This window comes from Aricia agestis, chromosome Z (genome assembly GCF_905147365.1).
Source record: "Aricia agestis chromosome Z, ilAriAges1.1, whole genome shotgun sequence".
In the NCBI taxonomy this organism is placed as follows: Eukaryota; Metazoa; Arthropoda; class Insecta; order Lepidoptera; family Lycaenidae; genus Aricia; species Aricia agestis.
In genome coordinates this window covers 2003544-2018024 of record NC_056428.1, presented here as the reverse complement: position 1 = coordinate 2018024, position 14481 = coordinate 2003544, and the positions used below count along the sequence as shown (strand labels likewise).

General features: G+C 37.2%; 2 protein-coding genes across 5 annotated transcripts in view; one reads left to right on the top strand and one right to left on the bottom strand.

Annotated features, from left to right (window-relative positions):
• The window catches only part of LOC121739115 (pre-mRNA-splicing factor ATP-dependent RNA helicase PRP16), a 110538-nt gene that overhangs the window by 81781 nt on the left and 14276 nt on the right, over window positions 1–14481 (bottom strand). For both annotated transcript variants that reach the window (XM_042131442.1, XM_042131441.1), the window contains exons 10-11: window positions 12732–12884; window positions 12433–12626 (exon numbers count right to left, since the gene is read on the bottom strand). In XM_042131442.1, coding sequence (XP_041987376.1) covers window positions 12433–12626; window positions 12732–12884 — 347 coding nt within the window. The remainder of the gene's footprint in view (window positions 1–12432; window positions 12627–12731; window positions 12885–14481) is intronic.
• Window positions 6952–11462, top strand: LOC121739119. Of its 3 annotated transcripts, XM_042131449.1 has the most exons (5): window positions 6952–7435; window positions 8215–8390; window positions 8810–8917; window positions 9293–9373; window positions 10800–11462. In XM_042131449.1, the coding sequence occupies exons 1-4, from the start codon at window positions 7096–7098 to the stop codon at window positions 9335–9337; spliced, it is 669 nt and encodes a 222-aa protein (XP_041987383.1). In that variant the 5' UTR covers window positions 6952–7095; the 3' UTR covers window positions 9338–9373; window positions 10800–11462. The 3 variants fall into 3 exon arrangements, with proteins under 3 accessions (XP_041987383.1, XP_041987382.1, XP_041987384.1); XM_042131448.1 differs by lacking the exon at window positions 9293–9373; XM_042131450.1 differs by lacking the exons at window positions 9293–9373; window positions 10800–11462 and having other exon boundaries at window positions 8755–8917.

Sequence of the window (14481 nt, the reverse complement as noted above, 5' to 3'; positions counted from 1 at the left end):
ATATATTGACTGATTGATTATACCTACCATATTTCTTGTTTTTGTCAGGTAAAGGTATCATTAATATTATTGCATTTATAACTCCACTTAAGAGCCCATATGACCCTAACTTGACTACATACTTTAACCTAGATCTCAAAATCTGTAAGGTCTAGAAAACAGATTTTTTGACACAAGTATCTTCAGTTCATAAAGATTAAATGCTCAAGACGAAAACACGATTACTCAAAAAATGCTCGATACTTTTTTATCTTGCGAATGCTTTTTTACAAAAAACCTTGTTTTAGACACATTTTTGCTTGGATCTTCGAAGTTTGCTGTCTTTTCTTTAATATTTTTTTATATCTAAAAAGGTATTGATAAAGCCTAAATTTGCTCAAAACACTTTTTTCATAATCATTATAGTTCGTCTTTTATTCAAGTAAAACTAACTCGGCGATGATTCCGCGCCGTCCTTTTTCACCTGGCATATGAAAGACGGGCGTTAGTGTGAAGAGAGAAGGACGATGTTTGATTTTTAGAGTCAGGTGAGCTCTTAAGTAGTGAGTTGCTTCATAAATATCTCATACATGACAAGAAGCCCTTATCCTATGTAAGGATATATTATAACCGTTCCTCTCAATCAATAAGGTATTGTTTATGGCTAAAACACGGAAATACCTATAAGATCAGTCGTAGTGATGTGAAACCTCCGAAGGTCGTCGGAAGGTTGCCACACCGGAACCTAAGGGTTACTTTTAAAGTAACTGTTCCTTATAGTTAAGTCTAGTTCTTTAGAAAACACTAGAACCAGTTTGAATTTAGTCATCGTCCACGCAAAAAATTGTATAAGCTGGTTAATATTACTGTTATTGTATTGCTGATATCGCGTATGAAACCTACATTTTTCTAGGACGACTAAAATACTAGAATACGCCCCTGATTAAGGCCAATAAATTACACAAAATTTCATGTTTGTTTCAGCGATTCAAGAGTTGACACACATGCATTCATAATTAGTATTGATGTCTACTTAAACTAACAATAAGTTCAGATTTATATTAATAAATAGTAAAGTAGCGGGTGCCAGCATGATACTATAATTACCGTTCACAATAAAATATTAACAATACCGCATAATATACAATCTAGAAATAACAATACATACTACATTGTAAAATATACTAGCGGCCCGGTACGTGCTACGGGCGCTACGGCTTACGCTACGTATACTTACAGTAAAAAAAATATATAGAACTTGCTTGCACTAAACGTGGGAGAGCCGCTCGGCCGGCTCGACCGGAGAAATACCACGTTCTCACAGAAAACCGGCGTAAAACAGCGCTTGCGCTGTGTTTCGCCGAGTGAGTTTACCGGAGGCCCAATCCTGTACCCTATTCCCTTCCTTACCCTCCCCTATTCCCTTTCTTACCCTCCCCTATTCACTTCCCTTCCCATTACTACCTTCCCCTATTATCCTATTCCCTCTTAAAAGGCCGGCAACGCACCTGCAGCTCTTCTGATGCTGCGAGTGTCCATGGGCGACGGACGGTAGTTGCTTTCCATCAGGTGACCCGATTGCTCGTTTGCCCCCTTATTTCATAAAAAAAAAACTGTCAACACTAAAAATAGTTTCAATTTAGCAGCACAGTCCCCATCTGATCAAAGCCTAAGCATTTGGTTTGGATGGGTGAGCCCGTTCTTGAGTTAACAGAAAATTACAACGAAAAGTGGAATTGATTTTTATATATAGAGATAATAACATATACTGCAGTTATATACACGCGAAGTGTACCGGCTAGCCACTATTTAGGTCACAAATATTGATTCGTGGCTACGTTTTTGTGTGACTTTCCATAGCGGTATCGGCCAATGGACAGAAATTGGGTCAACCATATAAGGTATTGATGAAGATATTAATTTACTTATATTGTATAGTAGCTAACCCGAGATCCACTCGGCGTTAACATTGAAAAACAGTTCTACTTCTAATGATGATGACGATGAAGACGATGATGATGCTGAAGACGATAATGATAATATTGATAGAAAAGGTGTTTACGAACCTATGTGATTTGGTCGTTATGTCAAGTCAATGACTGTTATTCGCGAATTTACTATTTATCTATCAGCTGTACTTGACATGTAATCCGATCAAATAATCCGATCCGATCAAAATATAATCCTATGGCTGGTTTACACGTATTAAGTTGATAAGTAGTTAACTAAATTTTAACTTAATTTTAAGTTATTAATTGCATATAAACACTTTAGTAGCAAGTAGCAAGTTCAAATTTAGTTAAGTAAGTATAAAGTCATAAGTTAAAATTTAGTTGACTAGTTATCTACTTAATACAATATGTAAACCAGCCATTAGATGGTACATATTTTATTGGTCCTTCGAGCCACTTAACATATTTACCAGGTAGCGCAAGTAAAAATATTTTATCACACCCCTCAACACTATCTATTGAAATGGAAGTGAAGTCCTTGAACTACTTTTTCCGAGTTTTTATTTACATACTACCACTACTACTGGTAATATTGTCTACTAGCTATTTGACCGAGCTTTGCTCGGTATTCGACGAAAATGACATTTTTTTTAAATGATTCCTAGCTAGATCGATTTATCGCCCCCGAAACCCCTATATACTAGGTAAATTTCATGAAAATCGTTGGAGCCGATTCCGAGATTCCAATTATATATTTATATATATACAAGAATTGCTCGTTTAAAGATATAAGATTCTGTGGTACTACGAAGTTTATTATTGCAACTATTTTTTGTAGTCAAAGAATCATTAAAATTTACAACTTGAACATATTCATTATACTTACACAAAATATAATAATATACAAGGCTGGAATGTACGAGTACAAAATTCTCAATCAACAAGAATGTAGAAAGTACTATAGAGAACTACACTAGAAAAGATTTTGAAATTCTTCTACCAACTACCAAACCATTCGAATATTTTTAAAAATATTTTTTTTTATGAAATAAGGGGGCAAACGAGCAAACGGGTCACCTGATGGAAAGCAACTTCCGTCGCCCATGAACACTCGCAGCATCAGAAGAGCTGCAGGTGCGTTGCCGGCCTTTTACGGAGGGTAGGGATGGGAAGGGAAGGGAAAAGGGGAGGATAGGGAAGAGAATTGGGCCTCTGGTAAACTTGAGTGAGTTTACCGGAGGCCCAATTCTCTTCCCTATCCTCCCCTTTTCCCTCGGCGAAACACAGCGCAAGTGCTGTTTCACGCCGGTTTTCTGTGAGAACGTGGTATTTCTCCGGTCGAGCCGGCCCATTCGTGCCGAAGCATGGTTCTCTCACGTATATGACAATATATAAACATAATATTATACATACAATAGAAATAAGGTCACTGTCCCGCAAAAAGGTTCGTAAGCTTGAGTGCAAACTACAACAGCGAGCGAAGCTCTCCTAAGGCCTATTAACCTAATTTTTCTAATATTGGCAAGAAAATCTTATTGTTTGTTTAATTTTATATGCCCCGAAACTAATAGTTAAGTGTTTATTTTCTTAGAGCCGCTAGACCGATTTTCATAAATTTCGGCAAAAATAGTAGAAAAAGAGCACTTGTGTAGAGTCTGCGGTTTTACAGTTCGGGAAGAACAATAAACATATTTTTATCGCGGAAAATGTACTCTTCTGTTTTCGCGAGATTTACATGTTACCTCAAATAGGTACAAGTAAAATATTATTATGTTTTACTTGTTTTAATGGGCCAAATGTTTGTTCGTAATACCATTATAATATTATTCTCGTGTTGTAAAGTTATATATAACTATAAATATGTATTAACTTTTTTGGTCGAAAATCTCAAAATTTTGTCGTATTCATTTAACTTTTTTACAACCACGGGACGCTTAAGTGTCTAATACACACCATGCCGAAGATACGCGGCCGTAGTTCGGCAAGATTACGCCTGCAATTGACACACCACGCCGTTATAATTATATTTACCACGTTATATTGAATGCGTAGCGCATTGCAAGCGTAATCATACCGAACTTCGGCCGCGTATTTTCGGCCTAGTGTGTTTAGAAACTAACAGATGTTGGATATCAAAATTGTTTCTTCATTTGTTGTTGCTGAATCATGCTGAAAATCAGATTAATAATTGAAATAGTTATGTGAGCCAAACGGCAGGACTAAAATGGTAGCTTTGGAGAATCATATTATGAATAATAGTATGATTCATTTTTCTAAAATCGCAAAATGCAAGTCTGCTTGCAATTCATGTCTAGTAATTCGTACTTATTTGACATTTGTCAGTTTGACAGTTTGGACAATTCATTTGCTGAATTGATTGAGAGGAATTGCTAAATGTGACCATTTTAGCCCCGCAGTACACAATCCTGAATCGCGCTATTGAAGTTTCTGAGATCGTCGAGATAATTATTATGTTATTCGGCATTATAATATTATTATGTAATATCGAGTAAATTGATTCCTAGGCAGTTGACGGACCTAAGCGACTTCATTTGGTTAGGTTATGTCAATTAAATACTATAATCGTGATCTGAAAGCTAGGTTTGACGTAACCAAATTAAGTAGGTCCGCCATCTGCCTAGGAAATAGGAATCAACTTCTCTGAATATACAACATTTGAAATCATGATCAGTCATCTCATACTTCAGTAGGCAGATCTTCCGTGATGGCCTCCACGTATATCCCACAATATATTAAAAGTACTTTCAAGCATCTTTTCTACAGCCCACCAGGCTTAGCATCAAGCATGGTGACCAAACAAAGAGTTTCTTTCTACGGAAGAATAGACAAAGTGATGGATTGACAAAGGAAATCCGCCAATAAAATCTGTATGTCCATTCCTTAACGTTTATGTTGTTATACTAAGCCTGCAAGTGGTCGCTGATGATGATTAAAGTTACGCTCCACATGCTCACACTACACACACAAGGCGAACTAGTTCGGCCAGTTTTTGTGAATCGTCAACGCTTTCGATGCGCGTAATCGTAAACACGACGATTAGCCCAGGGCTGTCACTACTTAGTTATGTATTTAGTTATTAATTATTATACATGCGAAATTGTTTCGCGAAACGCGAAATTATTATATCTAGAGTACGCAAAATAGAGTCATTGTGGTACAAAGTTAAATGACAATCAAGTATCTGTTGAAGGGCTGCTAAAAATTATATCGATATGTTTTGAATTAAGTAAGTAAAAAACTTGTTAGCTTGCCTGTTCGACATATCCCTCTATGATAAAACTGACTATTTTGACAAACCAGTACCGCATAATGCTTTATCTCAAAAATGAAAAATACAATTTTGCAGCAGTATAAAACCTTTTTTTTAATACGGATTTTTAATAAAAAATAAAATTAAAGCGAAATAGTTTTGCTGACGGTACAGTATCGTACGGTCGGCAACCCTAGTTTTCGCTAAGGCCGTACCTGCCGGTTGGCGCCGGCATCGGGCATACCGATTGCAGCTCGCGGGGAGCCAACTGAGGTCACTCGGTGCATGTCAGCATCACTAAGTGTCGATATCGATAAAAATATTACGAAAATATTGAGCAAAAAATAGCGCGGTGCATCGATAAAGTTTTTTTGTCGTGATAACGTTTTTAAATTCGATGGAGCCTGCTGCACGCACGAAAAAACCGGCCAAGTGCGAGTTGGACTCGCCCATGAAGGGTTCCGCAGCAGCAATAAGGTTTATTTTTATGAAATTAAGAGGTTTTTGTTTTTTTTTCATATTTCAGTTGATTTAATGAAAGTTAAATTAAGGTTTACCATTTATGACGTATAAAAAGAACTACTGGCTAGATCTTGTTCGAACCAATTTTCGTTGGTAGTTTTAGTAGGTAGTAATGTACATCATATATTTTTTTATACTTATCGTGACCCTACTTTAGAAGTTAGAGGGGGGGGGGGGGGGGCACATTTTACCACTTCGGAAGAGTGTCTCTCGGTTTAGTTCAGGTTAGAAAAAAATAAGCAGAGGTAAGATGAAAAAAAATATATATTTCAGTTGTATCTATGGGGACCCCTAAATTTTTTTATATTTTTTCCATTTTTGTATCGTCTGTGAACCACTTTAAGTTTCAATAGCAGCTCTTATAGTTTCGGAGAAAAGTGGCTGTGACATTACAGACGGACAGACATACAGACAGACATGACGAATCTATAAGGGTTCCGTTTTTTGCCATTTGGCTACGGAATCCTAAAAACATGACTAATGCGGCATTACCTCGCTCTGAGGCGTTCCATTAAGGTAATATGACGTTGTCACGTTCAACTATCGTCAGTAATAAGTAAACCGACTTTACAAACAACCGATTTTTTGTTAAATTAACCTACGTTTAAGGAATGCTGACGCGTTCTACTAAGATATATTTTAACGGAGGCATATTTAGGCGCAAGTAAAGCAAAATTGTATTATATTCGAAAAAGAGCTACACGAATCATTTTCATTATCTTATTTACTAGCTTTATAATATCACTAGCTGTCCCGGTGAACTTCGTGTCACTTTCAAACCATCCCTGGACTTCTACGAATATTTTAAGACTAAAATCAGCCTAATCCGTCCAGCCGTTTTCGAGTTTTAGCGCGACTAACAAATTTGAAAATACATTTTTTTATATATAGATAGTTTATGCTACGTAGATAAATTAAAGTTTTGTAATATTTTTAACTGCCGCTAGATTAATGTTTAAGGGTCCTTTCATGATCTTTATTCACGCTGTTATCCTTACATTATAATCTGAATCCATTGCATAATATGAATGTTATTTGTTGTTTGAGTTCAATGCAAGTAAATTCACTAAAATACTCTACCAAATCTACAACAAATTTTCACTCTTCACAAAAATACTACTACTATCGACAGTCGATAAAACTAGCGCGCATCACTTGACACCGTCGCGCAGGAGGCGGGGTCCCCTCCCCTCACCCCGCGTCAGTATATAAGCGGGCGCGGGGAGGCGCGGCGCGTATTAGTCCAGAGACCACCGTGCTGCGCGGTCGTGTGTACACACAAAGCCACGCGGACTATTGTGAAAGTGCGATTTCTAAGTGAGAGTACAGATTAACAGTGTAAAACGTTCAACAGCCAGGCCAGGAAGTTCAATGGAAGCCAGGTTCGTGTCCTGCCGAAGCGTCCAGCAGTTAAAGCCGCCCGAGAAGAGCTTGGCGCCGCCGCCGCCTACAGTGAAGGGGCTGCTGTCTCGCTTCGGGAGCCAGGCTCAAGCGTTGTTCGCGCCGAAGAAGCAACGATTCGGCTCGTCTGTGGCCATCCACAAGCTACGGGAGACGAAGTGGTTCAAGCACAATGAACAGAACATCTTATGTGCGGTGCTGGAGTCAGGATTCGTGTTGGAGGTCCGAGCGGAGAACCCTCTGCCGCCAGACTCGACTCTCTCAGCCGATTACCACATGTACGCCATTGCCATGTGGAAGAAGGGTAAAGGTAGGTTATCAACCTAAATTCCATCAAAAACTTTAAGTTATTTCCTTACGTTTTGAAGAATTTTGTCAGTAAGAAAAGATAAAACCTCATTCAACATTATTAATTTATAGGGAAAGCATCTAAAACGACACCATAATATTCGTGAAAATGACGGAGGCTTAAACCAAAAAAAAAAGTTTTGTTTTAAAGCCTACCTACGTGATTGATTACGTTCGACGTGCAATAATGATTCAGTTGTCGTTCATTTGGCACTGCACCGTCTGCACCGCGCGCCTTTCCGATGACTTCACAAGTGAATATTCATAGCGCCTACTATTACGATTTACGAGTAAAAAACGACATCCGCCAGTAAAACCGGTGTGAATGTTTCTAGAATACATAATACGACCTTATTCGGTGGATGTAGAAGCAGAACTGGCAACAAAAAAGGAACTCGTTACAAAAAGAATAATTTATGTCGCAATTGCCATCGAATAATTTACATTTTATTACCTTTTTTGCCTTGTAGAAGTTTTGAATATAATAAACAAACGAATGTATAATTGCAATTTACATATTTGAATGTTTAATATTTCACAATCAAGATTTTGAGCTCAATTCACAGCATGAGACGAACGTATTTCGTAACGAAACAAAAAAAAAACTTAAAACTATAAAAAATAACATAAGAACGATCAACCAACTACATAATTCAAACACACAAGAACATTAAACCTTTAACGTAGTTAATTGTTAATATGCAGTTGTACCTTTACTGACAGTGCAATAAATTGTTACAGAAAAAACAAAGAACCCGGAACAGGTAGAGGTGTACACCGTGCAACAGAAGGGTGTTCGCAAACGCATCATCAAGACTACCTTGAGTGCTTTCTGGAAGAAAGATTCGGTGATACGAATCAACAATGTGGATGACAAGCAGGAGACACCAAACAGCGAGAAGGATATCCGAGCAAAGGTAAAGACGGTACTCGAGTTTCCAATTCGATTAGACGATCCCATTACATAAAAGCGTGATTTACATTTTTTACGTCCCAACTTCTTTCGATAAATTACAACTAAAAAGCACTCCATCACGTTACTTTCCAAACAGACTAAAACAAAATTAGTTATTCCACTTGGGAGCTACATTATAACACATACAAACACGTACAAGTCAAACTTATAACATCGAGGAAAAAACTAATTATATTACCTCACTCTTTACATGAAACCTTCGTAATCTAACGCTTCTGACTACGTTAACTCTCTGCTTAGGAATGTCAACCTTTGATGGTCTCTCTACCTTAGGATGCGTCAGAATTGGAAAACCCTCTTTTCAGATAGCTCCAAAGGGGCTTTCTAGAACAGCCAATAAGGAGCTTCTCCTGATTGCAGCTTGACATGGCCACCAAGTCCAGGTTCGAGAGGAACTGGCATAACACACTGCATTTTGTCCACTGGTGCCGATACGGAGAGACGCCGCAGGAAGCTCGCATGAGACAGGTATGTTTCTATTATAGACTTTGCGAGTATGTCTAATGCTATTGTAATATTCATTGGTATAATGGATATTGTTACCAGTACTGGCCTAGTTTAGAGGAAAGGTTTCCGCTCCAAACTTTCTTTTTACATTTCTGACCTTGAGATTTGGACGACTCTTTTTTGGTTCTTTACATCTAGAGCGGTGTTACCCAAGGTTCTATCCTACGACCAGCACTGTTCACAATATGCGATAGAGACTTCTAGCATGTGTCAACCATCTGAATTGCTTCACGCTTATGTGACTGTCCATTCGCTTCTCGGACATTGAAATTGGGTACGTCATTGGGGTGTCAACGTGTGAAAACGAAACCGCAAAAAGCAGCCATTTTGTTACAGATCAGCTTAACGACTTCGAAAACACCAATGATTATCATCTTTTGATAATCGTGGGGGAAGAAGCTGGCACCTCTGACTATGGTATGGATCTTTATTTGTACCGGAGTTCAATGTACCCCTGTCCGTTTATAACATTAATGTAAACAAAACAAAACTCCCTTTTGCTCTACTGTAACACAAATAACTAGATGCAGCAATAGATAAATGTTTTGTATTGGAGATATAATACATTATATTTTGCATCAAACAGAGACGCAATGTGTTTTGAAATTTACAAAAAGATGACTATAATTTATGTTTACATTTTTGGTATAAGTTGTAGTGGGCGATAAATGTTACTAAATGTGTCCTAACTTCTGTGTGACATTGACTTTCTTATACTGCTTCAAACTAGTTTTTTTTTGTCTCAGATTATGTCTGCGCTATTTTATTTGCAATCAGATATCATTTGTTTTTAACAAAAATCATTTAACTAGCAAAAATAGACTTACCTACTGAAACAAAAACTAATTTTATACGTCAATTATTGTCGATAATATTTTATATTCAGGCTTATCGATAGATTTGTAGTTTGTACATCGCTACCTATAAGTCTGACAAAAACAAAGTTGTTCCAAATTCCCAAGCTTTACATTCAATTTTACATTACAATCACGAGACTTGAATACCATAGTGAACTTTTAAATACATACTATTTCACAACTACTATAATATTATCTAGTCTCGGAACAAACGTCTAAGCGTTAAATCTGCTCTATTTGTCTATGTTTCACACAATAAATAACGTTACGTCAATTAACGTGTCAACGATAATGGCGTTTACTTTGTCTACTGTTGACGAAATTGATTTAATAACGTCTTGCTAATTTGAAAACATAGATTACAGGTAATAAAATTCTTTTAAAATCAGAATCACAATATTTTAAATAATTTTATTATTCTTTTTTTTACCAGTTGTCTTTATACTGGCTGGTGGCTATTAAAATAATATATTGCAAAGGATTTCTTTTTAATTAATAAAATTTATTTTAAAGCTTTCACTTTACAAAAACCAGTTTAGATACGTTTTAATTAAAAACTGTTAAGTTTTTACTTTTCACGATAATAAGTAATTGTTACAATATTATCATAAACAATGTTTAATTAGACTTTGGTCGAGTATTTAGGTTAACTGTGTAAGTTCAAAAAGGGTTATTCGACACTTGTATAACCTTATCTATGGATCATAACTGTAAATATTCAATAGTTTTGTAATAGGAAGTAGGCCGGAGTTTATAAAATAAGACGTAATAAGATAATTTATTATAATAAATGCTACGACATATTATAATAAACATTAAAGAATTTAACGACTTCCATTTGTAATTACCGACCTTAATTTTAACAAAAAAAAAAAAAACAAATATTTGAACAGAACCGTGAGAATTTGGACTAAGTAAATACGAGGTTTTGCTAAAGTAGGCAACAGAATGTGCGTAATTATAAAATAATTTTTATGTTGTTACAGATAAGCGAGTCACTAAAGTGGGGCAACATTGGCATGAATATGGGCGTCATGCTGGTCCAGAACAACGGGCGGGCGAAAGCGAAATCCGTCTGAGTGTCGCGTGCCGGCGGGCCCGGCACATGCTACGCCTGTTTCTGGCACTCGCCCGACGTTGACTTCGTCTGACCACAGCGCAATAAAAAAGTTGAAATGTCATCCGCGCAATAAAAAAAAATTTAACGTCAACGCGCTTTTTAAACTGTCAAATTTAAATTCCGAACGTTACCCTCTACGATTTGAATCTTTTGGTCGAGGGTTGAAAGCTTTAATTTATTGTGAAATTTCTTTAACATTCCTAAGCGCCCCGTGGCTTCGTCTAACATTCGACGATGGCACACTATTCGAATAAGATTTTCGATTTATAAGACTGCTGATTAAACGTAACTGCGAAAAACGTTGTGAAATCTTGGACATTAGGACTTTTTGTACTAAAAGATGTAATGTCACTACAGTATTAGTCTATCTGTACTTAAGCACATAGTTTTTCGTGGTTCTGAGTATTGCTAAGTATTCGTATATAGGATAACTTGTTTATGGCCTACGCTTGAGTCGTTAGATGTTTGATGATAATACTGTTGTATGTTATTTATGAGGCATTTTTACAAATAAACAGTTATGATAAAGTTTGTGTTGTTTTGTTTTACACCTACTTGGACATGTATTTAAAGAATGATAGTGATACTAAGGGCTGTCATCTCTGTTCTCACTTAAATTAAGTACACGATTGTCTATTACAGAGAAGAAAAAGTTATTTAAGGTTGGGTTGCACCAACTAACTTTAACTATACCTGTAACTTTAACTATAACTTTAACTACAATGCAAAATGTCAAATCTTTGGTTAAAGTTGAAAATGGATGCCATCAAGACGCCATATTTAACCAAAACTATAGAGCTCGACAAGGTTTTAAATGCACGTGGCGAAAAAAGGAACTAACGCTGTCATGATACAAAAACGCCATTTTTGACAGTTCTCCTTTACCAGCAGCGCCCCCGCCCACGTTCATTTATAACCTTGTTGGACCAGCTGTCATCTGTCAATTTCTCCGGTCAAAGTTAATAATATCTTTATAAAATCTTTCATTAAAATATTCAAAAGGCTTAATTAACGATTCGAATTAACGCTGGCGGTACATTTTCGAATTCTAGTCGAACGAGAATAGTAAATCATCTCGCAGATTCAAGATACTATTTAAAGTTTAAACAATGTTTCATAGCCTTGAATGTAGGCCCATCTATAGTTTTATTATGTATATTTTGTTATAGTGTTGGCTATACGGGATTTTCCTTACGAAAACCCGGCGCAAGCACATAAAATACCTACCTAATTCCGATCTCAGGTTATCACTTTGTCACTCTCATGCAACCGATTCGACGCCTACTAACCAGACAATTATTTGGTACAAGAATAGTGACATAATACATAAGTGACCTGGCACTTGCGATGCCCTTATAATATCATTTATTCAGTTTTGTCTCACTTCTCTGTCAAAACTATTGAGTGGAAGTAGACAAAGTATCCAAGATCCTTATTTTCTTAACTCGAATATCGCTGGAAGTTTAATACTAGACCTAAATACAAAACAACCCACTTACCTCTCTCAAGAGCCCAAACAGCATGTCCGTAGAAAGTGACCTCTCGTGGGCTTCGTCCATGATGATAGCGCAGTAGTTGTCGAGGTCTGGCTCTCGCAGACCTTCGCGGAGTAAGATACCGTCTGTCATATACTTGATCACCGTGTTGGGGGAAGTGCAGTCCTCGAAACGGATCGCGTAGCCGACTTCTTCCCCTGAAACGCGATGTGAGTTTTATTACCGACACAGCTTCGTCTGTGTCTATAGTTTAGTCTGTGGTCAGTTAGCTATCTCTTATTTGTCTATGGTTTAGTATTTACCTAGTTTAACGCCCATCTCGTCAGCGACGCGCTTGGCCACGGACATGGCGGCGACGCGACGCGGCTGCGTGCAGCCCACAGTACCGAGTTTAGTGTAACCCTCCTCGTGTAGATATTGTGTGAGCTGCGTAGTTTTGCCGCTGCCGGTCTCACCTGGAAAGATTTTGTAACATTAAATAGGGGCAGAATAGACGTTTTATTTATTTATTTTAAAACAAACGTTTTCCGAGCCGTGACTAGGTTGAAGAAGACTTATATTGCTGTTTGCTTCAGATCCACAATTATCTTCTGGCACTTGGATGTATCATGTAATTGTTACGAAGTCATAGACGCAAAACAGCCGTGATTTGAAACACTACCAGAGGCAGTTCATAATTCGGCCATATGCAATACATGGATAACATCAACAAAAAGAAGTGGGTGTAAAACAGATATCCACATTGACATTTAACAGGACATGCGCCAAAAGATAATAATTGAAGACTTGAGTGGAAGAACCAGGTAAGTAACAGTGAAAAAATTGCTGTTTTTTTTTGCATAAATGGAAGCTAATAATTTTCCCGGCCTTAAGCCGGGAAAATTATTAGCTATATTATAAGTAGCTCGATATATTAGCTAGATGATTAACAGGTAAGTTAGTAGTTTGTTCAAATTCTAAGGGAAAAATCAGTGATTGTCCTTGATAACATTATGTTATAAAATGTTAGTAAGACGTGAGTGGTAGAACCAGATCTTCCACTCACGTCTTTAATTATTTAAATTAGAAAGTATGCTTCTAACACTATATAGTATACAGTGTGTAACAAAAACAAGTGATAGTACTTTAGGGTGAGTACGTGTTCCTTGTAGAGAGTTCACTGTAAAAGTAGCAGCTCTGAAAGACAAAAATATTTTTTCACTTTTGTATGGTCAAGGGCCCGAGCGTCACGAGTTTCCCCATACAAAAGTGAAAAAAAATTTTGGTCTTTCAGCGCTGCTACTTTCACAGTGAACTCTCTACAAGGAACACGTACTCACCCTAAATTACACCCTGTATACACCATAAAGTTAATATACCTAGCGAAATAGAGAAACAAAGGCCTGAGCAAGAGAGATGTCACTATCAGTAACACTGCGTGGTAAAAATAGACGTGTGATACATACTTCTTCTTCTTCTTTTGGCGTAAGCCTCCCCATTTAGGAGTTGCCAGCGTCAGAGTTGAGGCGAAAAATGTGAACAGTTATAACTTATAACATAAACTGATTGCCATGCACAGCACTCTTTTTTTGACGTTCAGTCGGCACGTGCCGCACGTTGACAATTTAATCTCATAGAAATCATGTTCAATCATGCTTGTGTAAGTGTATACGTATTACGTACACATATTTTTACACACAGATGAAACCAATTTCGGTTTCGTTTGACAGTTCGAGATTGTTGCTCTATTCCGCTAGGTATATTAACTTTATGATATGTACATACTAGCTGTCCCGGCAAACGTTTCTTTGCCATATAAATTATTTCACCCGTATTATTTTATTGAAGTGACTAAATAAGTACGTCACCATGGTAACGTCCATCGCTTTCCCGTCGCACAAACAATGGTCGCCGTCAGTCTCGAGTTGTAATAATTTACTATTATTTATTCAACAAAAGCACTTATCAATTAAAAAGTACCCAGTAGCCGATTCTTAGACCCACTGAATATGCATATAAAATTTGGTTAAAATCAATACAGCCGTTTCGGAGGAGTACGCGGCCTAACATTGT